Genomic DNA, 20,655 nt, shown 5'->3' with positions numbered 1-20,655 from the left:
GCTTGTATTAAATATGGATAAATTACCTAAAGTGGTGTAGTCAAACTCAAATTTGTCAGATGGGGCAAAAACTATAACCTCAGTCTTTGAATCGTTTAAAGTTAAAAAGTTACTTGCCAGCCAAAGCTTTACCTCATCGAGACAGTCCATTAGAGATTTAAATGCAGAGGGGTCATTTCTTTTTATCGGCAAATAGATCTGCGTATCGTCCGCATAAAAATGGAAAGAGATACCATGCCTTCTTATAATCGAGCCTAAAGGAAGCATGTACAGAGAGAAAAGTGAGGGAGATAAAATAGAGCCCTGAGGGAGTCCAGTTTCAAGGGGAGCAGCAGAGGAGGTAAAACTGCCAATCCTGACTGAGAAATATCTGTCTGTCGGTTAGGTAGGATTTAAACCATTTTAAGACTGAACCTTTCAGCCCCACATCTTTTAATCTAGATAGCAGAAGCAAATGATTGACAGTATCAAAAGCTGCAGTTAGGTCCAAAAGAATTAAAACCACAGAGTCACCAGCATCAGTAGCAACTAAAAAGGTCCCTCTCCTTTCCGGTGTTGCCCAGGGCGAGCCGTCGAGGAGAGATATTATCTCAGAGTACCAAATTCTGTTCGGCCAACGCAGCGCTTTCAGTAAGAGGCAAGACCCTTGTTGATGAACTCTGGCTAGAACTCCTGAGAGCAGAGAAACCAGGGGAAATGCATACAGGCGTATTCTGGGCCATAAATGCGCCATCGCATCCAGACCCAGGTAGACTGGGTGACTCAAAGAGAAGTAGATGGGATATTGCGGGATATCACTGGGATATAAATCACCCTGAGGGACAGGAACTTGCCCCATGAGCCCAAAGCAGAACGCACTGCACTAGTCTGTTCAGACAGCGTGAACGCAGACCACCCCGGCGTTGTATATAGGAGGCTTCCGCAGTGTTGTCCATCCGCACTAGGACATGGTAACCTCTTAACTGGTGGAGGAAGTACTTCAGGGCCAGAAAAACAGGCATCAATTTGAGGCAATTGAAGTGCCAATCGAGATGATGACCTCACCATATCCCTTGGGCTGGACGCCCACATAAGCCCGCTCCCCAGCCTGTACGGGAAGTGTCTGTTGTTTGCATCTAGTGACATCAACACACACTTTGAGTGGGACCCACAGTGAGGAACCGGGGTCTGAGCCACAGAGAAAGGGAACAAAACCACAGCACGTAACCCTTACCATAAACATGGATTTTTAGAAAGGGGACGACGCACTCTGGGTGTGCCCTTACCTGTATTTGCCTTTGGGGATTGTATGGATTAAATCCCCCGTCTTTGAGCGCTGAAGCGCTCTCATGTGCAAAAGGCCCATTGGGATCACTGTAGAGGCAGCTGCCATGAGACCTATGTAATGTCCTGACCTAGCCTGATGTTGCTTAGGGTGTTTAAGATGGTCTTGACACCAACGGGAGTCAGTTATGCCCCTGATGGGGACAGAGTCATGTTTAACCCCCAAGCACGTTACCCTCTGAGAGGGAGAGAGAATGCTTTTCTTGGCATTGTGTCTCAGCCCCCGAGAGAAAAGATGAGCAAGGATCCATCTCGATGTCAAAGAGCAAGCTCTTGAGACTGGGCCAGTATCAGCAAATCAGCTATATAATTCAAAATGTGGATGGCCCTGGAGTCGCAGTGGAGCCAGAGGTGCAACCATGCATTTTGTGTATATGCGGGGTAACAAGGCTAGGTCGAATGGAAGAACCCGATATTGGTAAGCTTCGCCCCCGAAAGCAAACCTCAGTTGAGAGTTGAATGTTCTGTGGACTGGGCGCAGTGATGGGAATAACGGCGTTATAAATAAACGGCGTTACTAACGGCGTTATCTTTTTCAGTAACGAGTAATCAAACGAATTACTGTTTCCCCCGTTACAACGCAGTTACCGTTACTGACAAAAAAAATGTGGCGTTACTATAATTGAACTCACTGAAGCGGCTTTCATCCGAGTAGGCTCTCTCTCCGCCATAGGACCTGCAAAGTTTTTTTCTCTGGTGTGTGTGTGTGTGTGTGTGTTTGTGTGTGTGTGTGTGTGTTTATGAGGCGCCGGAGTGGACAAAAGCGAAGCGATTGGCGCGAGCGCGCTCAATGCGCGAGAGAGACCGAATGTGTCCGAGAGCGCGCTCAACAGTTGCGCAAGAGAGACCGAGGGTGTCCGAGCATTATATAGTTTGTTTATAAATAAATGACATATATCTGCAACGTTAATTAATTTACATGGTTATACAAATAAAATCTAAAAAATTACCGTCAGGTAACGTTCTGTTTAGGTTATAAAATAAACCCGAAAATAACCTGCAGGGAACATTCACAGAAAACATCTTTGTTTGACCGGTTGTAAACACGTGCGGCAAACATGTCTAGAATTTGGCTTAAATAACCTCTGATGATGACGTTCGCTATAGGTTATAAAAATAAACCCCCAAAATGTTATATTTTAGTATTATATTTTTTTTTTGGTAAATTGTTCAGTATTATATTGAGAGAGCACTTGGTAAACTGTTTACTTTTGTTAGGAAGAAAATACTCAGGCTACAGTATGTCTACTAGTTGTGAAGTTGTGTAACAGTTTTATCATTTTAATATGCACAAAGAGTATGTATATTTTTTATTATTATTTATTCATTTTTGGTACATTTCTTAAGAAGCATAATTTATTTTTAAACTTATTTGTTGGCCAGTTGGGGTCTGTGCGATATTAAGTAAACCATCTATAATGTTTTATTGTTCTACTATAGTAATGCTAATATTTAGAATAATATATTGAATTTAATAGGCGTCTCTCACATTGTCCCACAGCAACATTAAAATAGAATAAATTATTATTATAAAACATTGAACACTAATCTACACTATTAAGTGTCCATTTCATTAATTTAACATATTTAATACTGGGGGCATCCAAATTATTTGACATAGGCCTATTTGATTTTTTTTTTTTTTTAAGTAACGCAATAGTTACTTTCTCTGGTAATTAGTTACTTTTATAATGATGTAACTCAGTTACTAACTCAGTTACTATTTGTGAGAAGTAACTAGTAACTATAACTAATTACTTTTTTTAAGTAACATGCTCAACACTGACTGGGCGATAACAGAAAACGACAGAACATCCAACATTTTGCTGGAATACGCATTGGTTATTAAACAGGACAAATATGTCAGCTGCCCTGATATTTCAGATGGTAAAGGCTGAATGTTAACCATTTCTTCTGGCAGTAATGCTAGTTATCTCACTATTTGTGGGTGCAGGTCAGCCACAAGTTTACAGTGTGTTCACTATTCTTGTAGGGGTATTGACAGAGGTTACATATTCATTGATTGCCTCATACAAAAAAAACATGTGCACACAACATTAGTTCAGTTTGGTGCAATGTGATTATGACATGTTGTAGTTAATCATTCTTCAGCTGTTTTGACACAGAGATAATAATTGATGAACTATATCACTTTCGTCTCGTGTTACTGGGCTCAGAGAACATCAGTGCTGACTGGGCAGTGTGGATTTATGCGTTTCCATTTTTATAAAAACGTGTTTTTCTTTTTTTAGATGGCAGATGATGAACTTATCTTCTAAACTTTCAATGGAACTACAAGGGAAGAGAAGAATACTTCGGCCTGCAGGTCCCCCGGATGGAGGCTATGGCTGGTTCATTGTGCTTTCCACCTTCCTTGTCTTTGGACTGACATTCGGTGTAATCAAGTCCTTTGGTGTGTTCTTCGTAGAAATCCAGTACTACTTTGCAACCACAGCGACTGCAAGCTCATGGATCACATCCATCTCTGTGGCAACGGTACATTTTGGGGGTATGTACCAAGTTCAGTTTCAACCAGAAGGGGGCTCCCTTCACTTACACTCTCAGTAACCTTTGCCTTTGTATTCCTAACTGCAGACATGTACTGACTGATGTTTATTTGTTTGTAAATGTCAAAATGAAGATGTGGTAAAAACTCTTTGTCACACTTGATCTTCACTGTTGATCTAATTTGTGATTAAGATGCATGCCAACACACAAGCTCAATGTAATCTTTTAATATTCGTTAGAGCCACATTCATGTTCTCCTGCACCATCAGACCTTTAAACATTGTGAGGCTGAAATATATCTAACAGAGCAGGAGACTAGAAATATGAGTTTGTGTCACCCTCCATTCCATGTGTCTCCCAGTATGATAGCTTTACATGAGCTGACGGAGCACTTGGCTACTGGCGGTACAGTATGTCATAACTGTGTGCCTGTTCTGTGATTCAGCCCCTGTAGGCTCTGCATTGAGCGCGTACTTCGGCCATCGGCCAGTGGTCATGGCGGGGGGTCTGCTGAGCAGCATTGGGATGGTGGCCGGGTCGTATGCCCAGGATCTGCTACAGCTGTACATCACTGTGGGGTTCCTTACAGGTAAAAGCACAGCCATCAGTAGAGCATATGGCTGTGCTCCCACACACACATTCACGCTTCCCTTGTTTCATCGTTGATTCACAACTTGAAAAGGTCATAAGCCAATTATAGCGGCTGTATGGGAGAGGGAAAAGCATATGATGAGACAGGAAAGTTGTAGGTGCAAAGAAAGAAAGAAAGAAAGAAAGAACATTTTACCCACTAGGCTTTAGAGTTAAACTAGAGTTAAAAACGATAAAAATATGTTTTGTTCATTATCACTATTGGCACATGTTGTCTAATTATTTCTCTTTAATTTACCATTCTTTATAACTTGCTTAAGTAAGTTATTCATTTTGTTAAATTTATTTATTGCCACTTTCTTAGTTTAGTATTAAAATATATTTTATGTACAATTATTTTGATTTTGGTTTGCTTTATTCTTATTTATTACTCAGTTAAATTAAATCTGAATTATTATTTAAATATTAGGCACTAATTATGCACTTATATTATTTTGCACAATTTTCAAAAAAATCTAAAAAAAACTTTTTTAATGTTTTTTTTTTAAATGTTTTAAATGTACTGGTTTTGTCAGATTAATAAAACACTAAGGGCCAGATGTACTAAACAGGGAAAATTAGCGTAATTCCAAAACAGCGTATTTTACGAGGTGGCTAATTCGTACAAATTCATAAGACCTAGGTCTTTTTGCTAAATCATACATATTTTACGAGTTGCCCAATTCGTTTGAATTCGTACGACTGACCTACCCCGCCCCTAAGCCTACCCATCACTGGGGTTATGAATTCGTACGAATTGGACGTGAGATAGCGTTGGAGTGGAAAGTTGTTCGCATGATCTACGACGCGCTAATTAAAGAACAAACGCAGTCAGATCATTTCCATAATGACCAACACAATCTACCAGGTAGCGTTTGGTTTAAGACGTGCTTTTTTGGGGCGGTAAATAATGGCGTAAACAACATTAAATTGATGAGCGCAAACCATAGTAAATCACTCTGCATTGATTCATTTAAATACTCTCCTCACATAAATTTTGCGCCTGAAAGTGAAACTCCTAAAAATGTATATGCAAATATAGCTGCAAGCAGCGACACCGGGGCCAAGCCGTGAAGCAGCAGCAACAGCAGTGCAGAGCCAGAAGAACAAAAACAGCAGAATGTACATGGAAAAACAGCTGGTTCAGAAGTATAGGTGAAATATTTACACAAAATGAACAGAAGTTCAGATGAGAACGAACACAGAATGAACAAAACATTCTTATTTTCTAATCCAAGAGGAAGAAAGATTAGTAGTACGCTCACCCAGAGAATTGAAATGACATAACATAACACAATTTTATAAAGTTATTACACGCGGGACTCAAACCCACAATCTCTGGGTTAACCTTAATCATTTCGAACAATGTTTTCAAAAGTTATGAGCGTATTTGCAAAAATCCTTATATCTCTTGAACACTAGGTGGCGCTCTATTCAAACTTCTCATGTACCTTCAGGACATGGTGTTAATGATCCCTACCACATTTTGTGAAGATATGTCAAATAGTTTAAAAGATATGGCAATTTATGACAAAATTCAAAATGGCGGACACGTGGTACATCCAATCCTGGCAAATTCGGTAACCACGGATTCGGCATGACACAAGGAATCCATAGATACCTTTTTATACACATTTATGATTTTCTGACAAACTGTTCAAAAGTTATTGGCCAAAATAGCCATTATTCATATCTCATGACCTGTAGGTGGCGCTGTTCCCAACTTTGGCATGGACCCTCAGAACATGGTTCTGATGAAGCTTACCAATTTTCGTTTCGATTGATCAAAGTTTGGCCGAGCTACACCTTCTAAACATATTTTGTGTTGACCTCGTTAAGTTTGCAACATCATAACTTTTTTTTTCACCAGTATGTCATGAAATTCTGTTCAGTCATTTCTGTGCGGCTCAGTCCAAAGATCATTTGAGCAAATATTTTGACAAAATTGGACAATTTTGAAGGAGGAGTAGCAAAAAACTGAATACTGTACTTTCAAAATGGCCACTACTGTAATGGGCGGAGTCTTAATGTAAGATATTGAATGTGATTACCATATTGAGTGGAATCAGGTGTACTAAGTTTAATTTTTCTAGATCGAAGGGTTCAAAAGTTATAACCATTTCAATGTGGAATATTTGAACTGGTGGTGGCGCTATAGAGTTGGTCCTAGAGACTCCAAAATTGGTATTCATTACCATCACTACAAGTGTGCCAAACATAATTTTCCTATGTTTCCTGCCATTGACTCCCATTCTGGAAAAATAATAAGAAAACTAACAGATACAATAGGGGCTATCCCCTTCGGGACTTGGCCCCTAATAAGGTCAGCCGCAAAAATAACTGTGTCCACGCCTTTTCAGCGCAAATTTTTCTCTGCGTGTCTTTAGTAAATCCTGACAGTAGTTTTTTAACGCCAAAAGAGGGTTTGCAATGGAGCAAGCTGTTAGTAAATCTGGCCCTAAATGTATGTTATCTAAAAGTTAATATATATTATCATTAAAAAGTTTGAGGTCAGTACGTTTTTTTCTCTTCTTTTTTTTAAAGGAATTAATACTTTTTTTCAGCAAAGATGCATTAAATTGAAAAAAACACATAAGAATTTAATCTTTTAAAGTATCATCAAAGTATCCTAATATAAAAAAGTCGTAATTTCTACAAAAAATATTAAGCTGCACAACTGTCTTCAACATTGATAATAATAAGAAATGTTTTGTGAGCTCCAAATCAGCATATTAGAATGATATCTGAAGGATCATGTGACACTGAAGACTGGAGTAATGGGTTTCCCCATCACAGGAATAAATTACATTTTTAAATATATAAAAATAGAAATAAAATAGTAATAATATTTCACAATATTACTGTTTTAATGTAGCCTGGCAAGCCAGACCTACATCAAGATGTTAGGTCTGGGAACTCACAATTGGCATACCTCAATCCGAGGGGCGGGATAAACGGTTGTCTTTCAATATCCCTCGGCACGCAATAGGACAGCGCTACAACCAACCAGAGCAACGAACGGCTGTGGCTGTGTGAGTCCCATGCGTTTTTCCACCAGCGGAGCTATAGTTGATATATTAAACTTTTGCCGTATCCGATCGTCAAAACTCCGAACACATCTTCCTTTTTTAAGAATGACTTAAGTTACGTTCTCTTAACTCCAAGTCCTCCAGAGTCGCGGGCAAAGCCGATTCGAAAGACCGCTGTTCGCCAGCAGCATCTTCTTTGTTTTCAAGTAACGTTAGCAGGGAAATCACCTATGGAAATCACGCGGAACCGTCACATCTCTGCCGTCATTGTTAAGCCCGCCCACCAACTCTATACATGATGTGATTGGCCTGACTAGTGTTTGGTTTTTCCAGCTCGAAAAGCCAACGGAGAGTTGCTAGACCACACTTTGCTGCAAAATCATTTTTGCTGCCGCTAGGGTGCGTCTAGATTTCTAGGCTAGTTTTAATGTATTTTTCATCAGATAAATGCAGCCTTGGTGAGCATAAAAGACTTTTAAAAAAAATACATTTTAAAAAAAGCTTACTGACCCCAAACATTTGAATGGTAATTTAAAAGCCTTGTAGTTGGCCACTGGCTCAATGTCATGCTAAAGGTCTAGTGTGTAAGTTACAGCAGTAGCACAACTTGCAGGTCAAGTTCAATGATAGAAATGTTCCATGACTGCTAGCAACACAATGTTTTGAAATAAATGTGTAATACACATAACCTTGCAATACTGCTGTCCATTTAGCCAGTGGCATTTAAACAACGTTTTACCCTACAAAATGAATGACTTGTCAAAGAAATAAATGCTTGCTCTAAATGTCCTTTTCGTTTTGTCCTCTACAGGATTGGGCTACGCCCTGACCTGGACCCCTACTGTCACCATGCTGGGCTGGTACTTTGAAAAGCGACGGCCAGTGGCCAATGCTCTGGCCAGCGCAGGAGAGTGCATCCTCACTTTCATCCTGACCCCATCCTTCCAGTTCATGGTGGATCAGTATTCCTGGAGGGGAGCGATGCTGATCCTGGGAGCTCTGCAGCTCAACTTGTGTTTGTGCGGAGCTCTTCTAAGACCACTCAACAGACACGTTCCTTCTAAAGAGCTGGTAGAGAAGGACAATCATGAGCTGGAGCTGTTATCGCAAACTCACACAGACTTTAAAAGTTCAAAAAACAGTTCAGACTCGAAAATATCAGATCCACTGAAGGTCAAAATCATAAATTACATGGACTACACGCTTATTGTTAATGCTCGCTTCATGGTCTACTCAATGTTTGGTGTCTTTGCTGCTCTTGGCTTCTTCGCTCCAGCTCTCTTTCTGGTACCGTACGCCCGCAGTCAAGGAGTGGAAGAGTACCAGGCAGCCGCTCTCATGTCCATCTCTGCGGTGCTGGACCTCTTAGGACGGGTGCTCTTCGGGTGGGTGGCTAATCTGCGGCTGGTAAAGACAGTCCATCAGCTGACTGTCACAGTGATTCTGTTGGGCAGTGTTATGTTGCTCTGCCCACTAGCTACCACTTTCACCCAGCTAGCGCTGTTCAGTGCGGGTTACGGACTGGTGTTCGGCGCGACCGTGGCCATTCACATCACGGTACTGGCGGAAGTGGTGGGGGTGGAGAGGCTAGGGAGTGCTCTGGGTTTCTTCATGCTCATCCGCAGCAGTGGTGGCCTTCTTGGACCACCTTTGGCAGGTGAGATGTTTAAAAGTAATTTGATCAATAGTGACTATCCTGAGCAGAGACGTATTATTTAAAAAAGTTTTAGTTTGTTTTTAAATAATTTAAATATTTATAAACCGTATATATATATATATATATATATATATATATATTTGTTAGATATATTTTTGTAAGACACATAATAAAATATTTAGAACAAAAATATAATAGTATTTTTTATATTGTATAATGTTATTTTATTATATTATATCTGTGATTTTTGTATTAGTTGATTGTGTCATTTAAATAAATCACAGATATAATGTAATATATAATTAAAATTATGTGTAATTAATTGTTATTAATAATTATTATAATTAATTAGTATTGTTATATTATATTTGTGATTTATAAACAAACAATTAACAAACATATATATATATATATATATAATATTTTTTTTGTTTTAAATATATATATATATATATATACAGTATATATATATATATATATATATATATACTGTATATATATATATATATATATATTTAAAACAAAAAAAATATTATTATATTATATTAGTGATAAATTTGGGATTTATTATTTTTCTTTATTTTTATGTTGAGGTTATTATGACATCTACCTACAAATGACTTTCTGAAGTTACTCTATAGTCTAACATTGTGCAAACACAAGATGTCCTGTTTTATTGTTCAGAAAGCACTTTATTAGTCATCCTAATGCATTCCCTTCCTCATCATATTTCTTTGATGAGGTTTCTCATTAATGCCTGACAGGATTCAGTTTACAGTAATACTGTGTTATCTTCTCATAAAACATCGCCTTTCAAAGAAATGCACTCGGCTATTGTGTTAATTTCATGGATTATTGGTCACTACATAAATTGTTTTTCCCCTTTCAATAGCAAGCCACGCTTTGACTGCCCTGACCAAATCTTAAACCGTTCATTTGGTTTCATTGGCTGTAATTTTTCTGTGCCCGCTGCTCAGAACACATCACAAACGGTAGTGCAACAATACATCAGCGGAGCTACAAAAGTGGCCAAAGAATCAACAAACAATCTACCAGCCAAGAACAACAATACATATAATATAGCTGTAATTGATTACCAGATGATAAGCTCTGATAGGGCAGCTTCAAATAGATGGTATTGTAATGTGGAGATGATGACATTTTGCCCTTACCTAACAGTTTTTCACTTCAGAACATCTGCCAAAACATGGCGTAAGTTGGAAGAGTTCTCCCCCGTACAGCCAAAAACCTCTCCCACACTAAATCATCCAGAAAAGCCTCATCTGTCCATTTAGAGGGATCAACTGCCAAAACCATGTCCATATCTGTATACTGGAAGACTAATGTACCTTATATGAATCTCTTGTGTTTTTAGTCCATTAAATAGAGCACAGACTAATGGTTGGGAGGAGAGAAACGCTTTTTTTTTAGGCACTACAGGTTAGAAGTGTAGTCTGCTGCTCCATAACCGGCAGTGTAATTACACCATAAATTAGCTCTGCTGCATTTATTCTCAGTGACTTTTAATCGGGTTGGAAAACTCCTTCACTGTGGCATTATAAAAGATGACTCAAATAATCACTGCATCACTAATTTCATAGGGGCTCTGTTCCTTGGTGCTTTAATTGATTGATCGTTTAAAATAATGTACAGGGAAATGTGCATTCAGAAAGCAGGTTGGGCATAAAAACGGGAGGTGGGATGATGAACGAACAACTGCAGGCTAATTAGTGGTGCTTAGGCAAGCTATTGTGCCCAAGCAACCACCCATACCCTAGAAACCGCATACAAATGCCCTTGCAACCACCTACAACAGCCTAGAATTGGTCGTGGTGGGTTTTCTATGGGCAAGTATGTGTTTTAATTGCAAGCTAATAGCTTTGATTTCAGTATTAAAGGAAAACAAAATGTGATTTGACATTATTATAAGATATCACTTTTCTTTGATAAAAGGAAGCCGTTAGAGATAACATGTTTGACATTTGAGATTTTTTATACATATAATATATGTATATTATTTTTTTATTAAGATTTTATTAAGAGTTCACATGCAGTCAAAAACAATATCTACTGCAATTTGTCGTGTATAACAATTTTAAGAATGTATTTTGGTCTGTCTGCCTAAAATTACCCAAATTAAAATTTGTGTTTGGTCGGGATGTCAAATACGTTCCACAGTTTCAGAAAACATTTTCATTGATCTGCCTTTAATGGCAAGAAAGGGCAAATACAGGATGGATGGATGACAGTTCTGAGTGCACTTTTTCCTCATTATTAAAAAAGAAAACATTAGATATTACATATCTAGATTTTATTTTTTATATTTTTTATATTTCATTTTCCTTTTTTTGTTATTTTTAAGCTTTATTTTGTGCATTCATTTACTCATACGAAGTGAAACTAATGACAATGGTGAAATTATTTCTCCTACTGTTTCTACAGGAATCTTCATAGACAAAATGAGTGACTATGGTGCTGGTTTCCTGATGGCAGGCGTGGCTCTTCTCGTCTCTGCCTTGTTTTTGCTTGTATTACATCAGATGAACAAAAAATGGATGGAAAAGGGAAAAGATATCAACTTGGACAACGGGAAAGGATGCGAGGATCAGATTTGAAAACAAGAATTCCAACTTTGGAAGAAGTTAGTAAGAGGAGGCTCTAGTGGAATGTGCATTTAGGGTCACATATTTATTTTGCAGTATCATGTTACTACTGTGGATTTTAGGGATCACCACACATGTCGCGGTTAAGCAGAGATTATGATTAGAGATCTGTAAGTGATGGTGTAAACTGATCTGATCTGTCCATTCTATGAAGGTGTCACGTTTTGGTTTATTCATGTCATGTTCCATGTCTGTCATGTGATTCCCTGTTTGTCATGTGATTCTGCCATGTGTCTTGTCATTGGTTAATCGTCTGTTCATTGTTCACAGGTGTCCCTTGTCATTAGTCTGTGTATTTATGCCCTCATGTTTGCCATGTGTCTTGGTCAAGTTGTTTCACTGTATCCTCTGTTGTGTAAGTTCATGTTCATGTCCTTGTTTTTTAGTTTTTCAGTTTTTCATGCCACGCCATGCCATGCCATGTTTTTGTTTCATGTTTAATCTAAAAAAATCAAGCCTGAGTCTCTTTACGTTATGCCTGCCAAGTCTGAGTCTCTTCACGTCATGCCTGCCAAGCCTGAGTCTCTTCACGTCATGCCTGCCAAGTCTGAGTCTCTTCACGTCATGCCTGCCAAGTCTGAGTCTCTTCACGTCATGCCTGCCAAGTCTGAGTCTCTTCACGTCATGCCTGCCAAGTCTGAGTCTCTTCACGTCATGACTGCCGAGTCTGAGTCTCTTCACGTCATCCCTGCCAAGTCTGAGTCTCTTCACGTCATGACTGCCAAGCCTGAGTCTCTTCACGTCATGCCTGCCAAGTCTGAGTCTCTTCACGTCATGCCTGCCAAGTCTGAGTCTCTTCACGTCATGCCTGCCAAGTCTGAGTCTCTTCACGTCATGACTGCCAAGCCTGAGTCTCTTCACGTCATGCCTGCCAAGCCTGAGTCTCTTCACGTCATGCCTGCCAAGCCTGAGTCTCTTCACATCATGACTGCCAAGTCTGAGTCTCTTCACGTCATGCCTGCCAAGTCTGAGTCTCTTCACGTCATGCCTGCCAAGTCTGAGTCTCTTCACGTCATGCCTGCCAAGTCTGAGTCTCTTCACGTCATGCCTGCCAAGTCTGAGTCTCTTCACGTCATGCCTGCCAAGTCTGAGTCTCTTCACGTCATGCCTGCCAAGTCTGAGTCTCTTCACGTCATGCCTGCCAAGTCTGAGTCTCTTCACGTCATGCCTGCCAAGTCTGAGTCTCTTCACGTCATGCCTGCCAAGTCTGAGTCTCTTCACATCATGACTGCCAAGTCTGAGTCTCTTCACGTCATGCCTGCCAAGTCTGAGTCTCTTCACGTCATGCCTGCCAAGTCTGAGTCTCTTCACGTCATGACTGCCAAGTCTGAGTCTCTTCACGTCATGCCTACCAAGTCTGAGTCTCTTCACGTCATGACTGCCAAGTCTGAGTCTCTTCACGTCATGACTGCCAAGTCTGAGTCTCTTCACGTCATGACTGCCAAGTCTGAGGGCCAGATGTACTAACACTTTTTCGCCCACTTCAGGCGCATTTGTTTCGCAAATTGCGCATAAAACCATGGCGAGGTATGTACGAACGGGACGCACCGAGATGAAAGCGCAGACTGTCTGTCACGGGAACTGAAAATGGCAAAATGCGCTTTTAGTGTCATGCATATGCATTCATGGGATGGTCAAGGGGAAAGTGGGAGTGTCACATAAAGAGATGGGAGGAGAAGCGTAAACTGCACCTAAGTATTCCGCGTTATGTACAGAAAAAGCCGGTGAAAGCGCGCCTCTATTTTGCGCTGAAAATTCTCCGCCTCTTAAAAGCAGGTGTAACTTAGGAAGCGGGTTTCCTGGCATATGCCTCCTGGTGAAATGGCAGCAGTAATCCGAGCAAGACGAAGACATAGGCTAAGGAGACAAGCTAAAAAGATTTTTGCCACAAGAATCACACTTTTTCAGTTGGGTGAAAATGAAATCATTAAGCGTTACAGATTAAGCAACTACGCAATATTACAGTTACTGGAAGAAATCAAAGATGACATTGAATCTCCGACTCAGCGTTCATATTCCATTCCAGCAGTTGTTAAACTCCTCGCTACATTACAATTATTGGTATCAGGATCATTTCAAACAGTTAGGGCATCAGCAGTGAGAGGAGGAGATCCATTCAATTGCGCGTTTAAATACGCACAATTTACGGTATAGTGGGTGGGGACAGGCGCTGATTACCTGATAAACTGCAGGTTTGGTACATAACACGCACATTGCGGTTTCACATCAAGCGCTTTCTGCGTCTTGGCCATGGCGCTACTAACGCTGCGTTCGCAAATGTACGTACATCTGGCCCTGAGTCTCTTCACGTCATGCCTGCCAAGCCTGAACCTCTTCACTTCACGCCTGCTTAGCCTGAGTCACTTCACGTCATCCCTGCCAAGCCTGAGTCACTTCACGTAATCCCTGCCAAGCTTGAGTCAACTTCACGTCATGTCTGCCAAGTCTGAGTCTCTTCATGTCATGTCTACTAAGTCTGTATCTCTTTACGTCATGCCTGCCAAGTCTGAGCTTCCTCAAGTCATGCCTGTCCAGCCAGAGCTTCTTCACTTCAGGCCTGCCGAGCCTGAGCTTCTTCACTTCAGTCCTGCCGAGCCTGAGCTTCCTCACGTCATGCCTGCCCAGCCAGAAACTGTTCATGCCATGTCTGCGATGCCTGTGTCTTCGGTCGAGTTGGCCGCCACCACGCCAGAGTCTCTTCCCAAGATGGCCATCACCATGCCGCCTGAGCCTTCAGGGGGCAGTAGGTCCATTGATAGGACCATGGAGGCCGCGCCGCCATGGCCCCTTGAACTGTCAGTTCCGCCCTGGCCCCTTGAACTGTCAGGTCCGCCCTGGCCCCTTGAACTGTCAGGTCCGTCCTGGCTTCCTGCTCTGCTGGCGCCGTCCTGGCTTCCTGCACTGCCGGCTCCACACGCTCCATGGCCCAGGTCCGCCCACGCCATGTCACGGCCCAGGTCCGCCCACGCCTTGCCACGTCCTATGTCCTGTCCCCCTGCACGGGCCTGGCCCACCATCCCTCCCCCAAGACCACCTCCGCTCCACCACCCTCCTTGAATGTTTTTTCTTTTGTTTGGGTGTCTGGAGCCACCCTTAGAGGGGGGGATCTGTCATGTTTTGGTTTGTTCCTGTCATGTTCCATGTCTGTCATGTGATTCCCTGTTTGTCATGTGATCCTGCCATGTGTCTTGTCATTGGTTAATCGTCTGTTCATTGTTCACAGGTGTCCCTTGTCATTAGTCTGTGTATTTATGCCCTCATGTTTGCCATGTGTCTTGGTCAAGTTTTGTTTCACTGTAACCTCTGTTGTGTAAGTTCATGTCCTTGTTTTTGAATTTTTCATGCCACGCCATGTTTTTGTTTCATGTTTAATCTTGTTTGTAATAAACTGCACTTTGGTTTCATCTACACTTGCCTCCAGTGGATCCCTTACAGAAGGAAAAGTGAACAGACCTTTCTCACCTAAGTGAAACATTCTGGGAAGTCTTCTCATGTAGTCCTATAATGATGCCATTGCAAGCAATATTTCATCAGATCTATTGCTCCAGTAAGTCTGGAAAATGGACACTCCCTTAATGGACTAATGGAAGCTGACTCATGGTTTAGCTACAGCCAAAGATGATCACAGTCAAGAACAATATCTGCAATTTCTTGTGTATGATAATATGAAAAATGTATTTTGGTCTGTCAGCTTAAAATTGCACAAGTTAAAATTTGGGTTTGAAACGTGGATTTTATGTAGGGTTAAAGTTCCATCCATCGGTCTGGATGTCAAATACGTCCCACAGTTTTGCAGAACCTTCACCAAGTTCAACATGCTCCTAGATCATCATCTTTGTTTATCCTGGAACAACATTCCAATAAACCAATCAGATTTGAGGGACAAGTTTACAGTTTATGTCAAGTTTAGGCTTACAACCAGGGTTAGGTGCTTCTATGTCAGTGTTATTCACCTATCATTTCCCATTGATTTTAGGGATAATTTATGGGGTTTAGGGGTATATAGGATAGATTATGAGTGGGTTAGGATTACATTTTCAGGCAGGAATTTTGTTTCAGGATCAACAATATATGCTGACCCAGGAGCCCGTCTAACCCGGCAAAATCAGGACGTGCCACAGTTTCAGAAAACATTCTCATTGATCGCCCTCTAACAGTGAAAAGGGGAAATGCAGGATGGACAGTGAAACTGTTTCAAATACATGTTTTCCTCATTAGATTTTTTTAAACCATTATAAATAATGCATTTAAAAAATGCTTAGACTCACATGGAATTAAAAACGGCCTATTAAAAACCGTATAATAGAGCGTAAAACAGTATATTAAAGTGTGTTTTGTTTTGCAAAAGCTTTAAAATACCTTAATCTTGAATCTATATGGGATAAACATGAAGGCATAGACTTAAACAGAGGCACATCCTGCTGAAGAAAACCACACGATAGACAGTACTGTCTAGATCTTTTCTGTTTATACAGTGTGATGAAACGGCAACCGTTCAAAGCTAAGCCATCTTTACAACATATCAAAGCATGTTTTTCTTCACAATAATCTTTTCCTAACATCTGCACTTTGATGTGTTTTCTGCATGCTGGTCTGTGTGTAGCACAAATAAGTGGCTTTCCAAATTGGATTTTTTTTTTTTTTTTTTTTATAACAGAAATAAATTTCAATATGCTTGTTACCATGAATCTGAGAAAGCAAACATTACGCTCTAGACAAAATGAGCCTTCAACGGCATACAAATGAAAACGTTCTTGACGTTTTAGTCTGTTTACATGCACAGGCTCACTGTTTGCACTTTCCCTTACATTCAATTATTTTGTTATATTTTATACTCCCTCATTTCCCTTTAATTTAACACATGAGTACCGACAGTAAACCAAATACATGCACACAAAGAAGGAGGCCACTCAATGGACTTAATTTTAGTTTTAATAATGAAAGTATAAGCTGTGTATTCTGATATTCACAAAATAAGTTCATATTTTTATCAGAATCGTCAAATTGAGTAATATAGTATTTTGAATGAGCTTTTATTTTTATATTTTTAGTAATTTTGTTGTTGTACTTTTGTCGGTTGTTTTTAGTTTTATTTTGGATGTTTTTCATATAATATTTATATTTTATTTTGGCTTTATTTCAAATACCAAACAATGTTTTTTTATATATATTTTGAATTAACAAATAAAAACACTGATCTTATCATTTTATCTTTCTTTATAATATTGACATTTCACTGTAAATTCACTGTGGGTTAATTACTTCAAGTAGAAATAGGCCGTTATGCTGTATATAGTTTTTGACACTTGATCCCATCAGTAAATCCCAACGAGAAGAAGAAATAATGTTGTAATGAGAGAAAATAGAACTCTTGCTGTTTTCCTGTGACCTGAGCAATCCTTTCTTTTAAACAAAGTTGAGGCGATGAGTCCTTTGAAGTCTGTAATTGGAAACAGTTGATGGAGTAAAGTGGAATAACAGATCCCAGATCCGCTCCTCCAGACATATCTCCCTCCCGTAAATCCCGGCCTCTTCACTTTGACCTTCATATAGTCCAGGTTAGGCAGGAACCCCAGAAACAGCCGTTTAGAATGAAGCATGGGTGACCTTGCTTGATGGAAAAGTTCAGTGAAGCCTCAGGATGAAAACTGAATTAGACTGAATCTAATATCAAAGACAAAAGGGAAATACCTGAGAAATTGGACAGAAATTACAACAAATTGGAATTCTGCCTGTCTCTGAACAGAAAATTCAAAAGTGTCAGAATAGATTAATGTGACCAACTCTTTGAAAAGTAAGAAACTAGAATAGGCAAAGGCTATGTACAGACTGAGCAAACACAACCTTTCAAACACAGACAGACCTGGGCTGCATTTCCCAAAAGCATCATAAGCCAGTGTTTTTTAAGATCTACTTAGGCTTACAATAATTTTATGAAATTATACTGCACTAAAAATGGATAGGCTGTGCTCTTTCTGCACACACTATGAGGTAGATTGATTTTTTTTACTTGTATACTGTACCTCATTAGATCAAATATTTATGGAAGCTTTTTTCCACCACGGAATAAAATATTAAAAACGTATCTCATAATTCTGCCCCCACATTTTTGGGTGAACTATCCTTTAAGTGTGACTTTTGAGGCCACTGTGTCTAATTTTTATTCTTATGCTTTATCAATCTTCAGCGTTTGAAGTTCAAGTTTCAAGTTATATTATATGTATTATAAATGAAACAGTTGTACTATGCAGCAGTGAGGCCAGACAAAGGGAGACATACTGCTTATAGAGAGAGTGATCTTCAAAGCAGCAAGAAATCAAAGTTGGAGAAGAAAAATCGGGAAAGCTTGAGGGATTATACAGGATAATACCCAAGAGGTATAGTTCTTTCCTTTACCTCTCTCTTACTCTCTCTCTTTCTCTCATTTTCTGTCATTCCCGGTTGTTGGGTGGGCCTATAATGGGGACAAATGAGAGGGGCTGTCCTAAACAGGAGTGAAAGGAACAGCTGTAGAAAGTTTGTTATGAACTCCTATGAGAACCAGTAGACTGATGGAGGTCCTAATGGAGATATGAAAGGAAATACAGTTTTTGAAATATTTGAGAAAATATTAAATTAGGATGAGAGTTGTGTAACACTCAAGTGCCTGACAACACACACACTCAAGCCCACATCACTTACATGCACCTACATGCAAGAATCAAAGGTATTTGTTTCAAAGGGAGAGACGTAAAAAGAGAGAAAAAGAAACATAGCATTTATTCTTCCAGATTTATCTTCTTTCTTTCCGGAGCACAGTGAGGTCAGGCCCCTGTTTTCTTTCATCCACACGTAAATCATGAAAGCTTATGTCCACAATACACCAATAATGTTGTACAGATAGTAAAAGGGCAACAACCCCACAAACATTGGAAGTTTGCAGTACGAGCAACATTAAAGCACAGAAAAATGCTTATAGGTTTTTCTCACACAACAGCTTGAATGTTACTGTCACGTGGTTCTTGTTTACTCGACAGATGCTGAGAAAGATGTTGGGCAGTTCAGATCTATAGTCTATGATCATTATAAACATGCTTTGTTCCCGGACTGATCTTTGCTGATCGTAGGTTGGAAACTGATTGTATCAAAGCTTTACAAAAATCATAGATCAAAAGAATCAGAACAGCTGCGCATCAGATGACACATGTGCATTCACTTCAATTATTGTAGTCATGCCATGCAGGTGTTTTTATGCAGATCTTTTTTCACGAGTCATTCTTTCTTAGGTTTGTTATTCATTAATCCTTCAAGTTTAAATGAATTTGAGTGTAAAAGGACTGGACCATAGCAAATAATTGTGAATGGAACATTTAAAAACATGTTTTTGACATACTGTTAATTACATCAGATAACTTTTTAATAATGTTTTGGGGGAAAAAATTAATTCGTTCATTAATTAATTTAACAGAAGCAAGACTAATTTTCATCTATTGTCCCTTGCCAGTTCGTTAAAAAGGCGATCTAAAATGAAAGTAAGGCAAGTTATCACAAATTTCACATATAAAATAAAGCATTCAGACCAATATTCAAACCAACAGGTTACACAGACAAACATGTAGAAAAAAATATATCATAGTAACATACACATACATACAAACAACAATTAATAACACACAAACATAAGCAAACAACAAAAATTTACTCAACATGCAGCTAATATTGTTCTAGTGATTTTTACATTAATGTATTTACATTAATGAAAGTTCAAATAAAGTAATTTAATTGCTTTATAGCTTAAAGGGTAAGTTCACCCAAAAATGAAAATTCTGTCAGTAATTACTCACCCTCATGTTGTTCCAACCCCGTAAGACTTTCGTTCATCTTCGGAACACAAATTAAGATATTTTTGATTAAATCTGAGAGCTGGATCACTCCTCCATAGGCTTCTTAACGGATCGAAACTGACCGGCCCAAAAGTTATGAAAGACATCGTTAAAATAGTCCGAGTGACTACAGTGGCTCAACCCTAAGTTTATCAAGCGACGAGAATACTTTTTGTGCGCAAAAACAAACAAAAATAACGACTTTATTCAACTAATCATTTCCTTCTCTGTGGGCCGTGATATTTCACGTAGTGAAACTACGCAAAGCTTCTAGGTTGTACGTCACGCATCACACACGTGACCAGCGTCGGCCAATAGTGAGCCTGCGTGTGTCGTGCAACCTAGAAGCTTTGCGCAATATCACTACGTGAAATATCACGGCCGTACAGAGAAGGAAATGATTAGTTGAATAAAGTCGTTATTTTTGTTTGTTTTTTTGCGCACAAAAAGTATTCTCGTCGCTTGATAAACTTAAGGTTGAGCCACTGTAGTCACTCGGACTATTTTAACGATGTCTTTCATAACTTTTGGGCCGGCCAGTTTCGATCCCTTATAAGCCTAGAGGAGTGATCCAGCTCTCAGATTTAATCAAAAATGTCTTAATTTGTGTTCCGAAGATGAACGAAAGTCTTACGGGGTTGGAACAACATGAGGGTGAGTAATTACTGACAGAATTTTCATTTTTGGGTGAACTAACCCTTCAATAACTAATTTGTGTATGGAAAAAAAATATCATAAAAGGACTGGGAAAAAAACTGCACATGAAACAATGTACATTGTGTAAAGTTCATAAATACTTGACTAGACTAATAACACTTGTAATAACTTCTTAATAACAACTTGTACTAAAGCTGTTGCATCCTTTAATATAGCAACATACTCCTAAAATTTAAGACATGGCATAAACAAACATGTTGTGATGTTGTTTTGTTGTTGTTGTTTTTTAACAGATTACCTGGGATATAATGACATTTCTGGAATCA

General features: G+C 39.4%; 2 protein-coding genes across 2 annotated transcripts; both read left to right on the top strand.

The window, feature by feature from the left end:
- Positions 1-3,419: 3,419 nt before the first annotated feature.
- Positions 3,420-11,847, top strand: si:dkey-246g23.4 (uncharacterized protein LOC559426 homolog). The gene is given in 5 exon segments (XM_056261283.1): positions 3,420-3,832; positions 4,277-4,420; positions 8,302-9,147; positions 11,590-11,756; positions 11,758-11,847. Coding segments are annotated over 5 exon segments (1,443 nt in total). The 5' UTR covers positions 3,420-3,582; the 3' UTR covers positions 11,794-11,847.
- Positions 11,848-13,198: 1,351 nt separating this feature from the next.
- On the top strand, positions 13,199-20,638 carry LOC130094874 (uncharacterized). The gene is made up of 3 exons (XM_056261404.1): positions 13,199-14,109; positions 14,231-14,767; positions 20,623-20,638. The coding sequence occupies exons 2-3, from the start codon at positions 14,244-14,246 to the stop codon at positions 20,636-20,638; spliced, it is 540 nt and encodes a 179-aa protein (XP_056117379.1). The 5' UTR covers positions 13,199-14,109; positions 14,231-14,243.
- Positions 20,639-20,655: the final 17 nt, after the last annotated feature.

Source organism: Rhinichthys klamathensis, unplaced genomic scaffold (assembly GCF_029890125.1).
Source record: "Rhinichthys klamathensis goyatoka isolate OS25496 unplaced genomic scaffold, OSU_Roscu_1.1 h1tg000181l_1, whole genome shotgun sequence".
Lineage (NCBI taxonomy): Eukaryota > Metazoa > Chordata > Actinopteri > Cypriniformes > Leuciscidae > Rhinichthys > Rhinichthys klamathensis.
This window is presented reverse-complemented; position numbering and strand designations above follow the sequence as displayed.

Excerpts from the sequence above, each read along its gene's own strand:
- LOC130094874 (XM_056261404.1), top strand. The coding sequence starts at position 14,244 with ATGTCTGCCAAGTCTGAGTCTCTTCATGTCATGTCTACTAAGTCTGTA.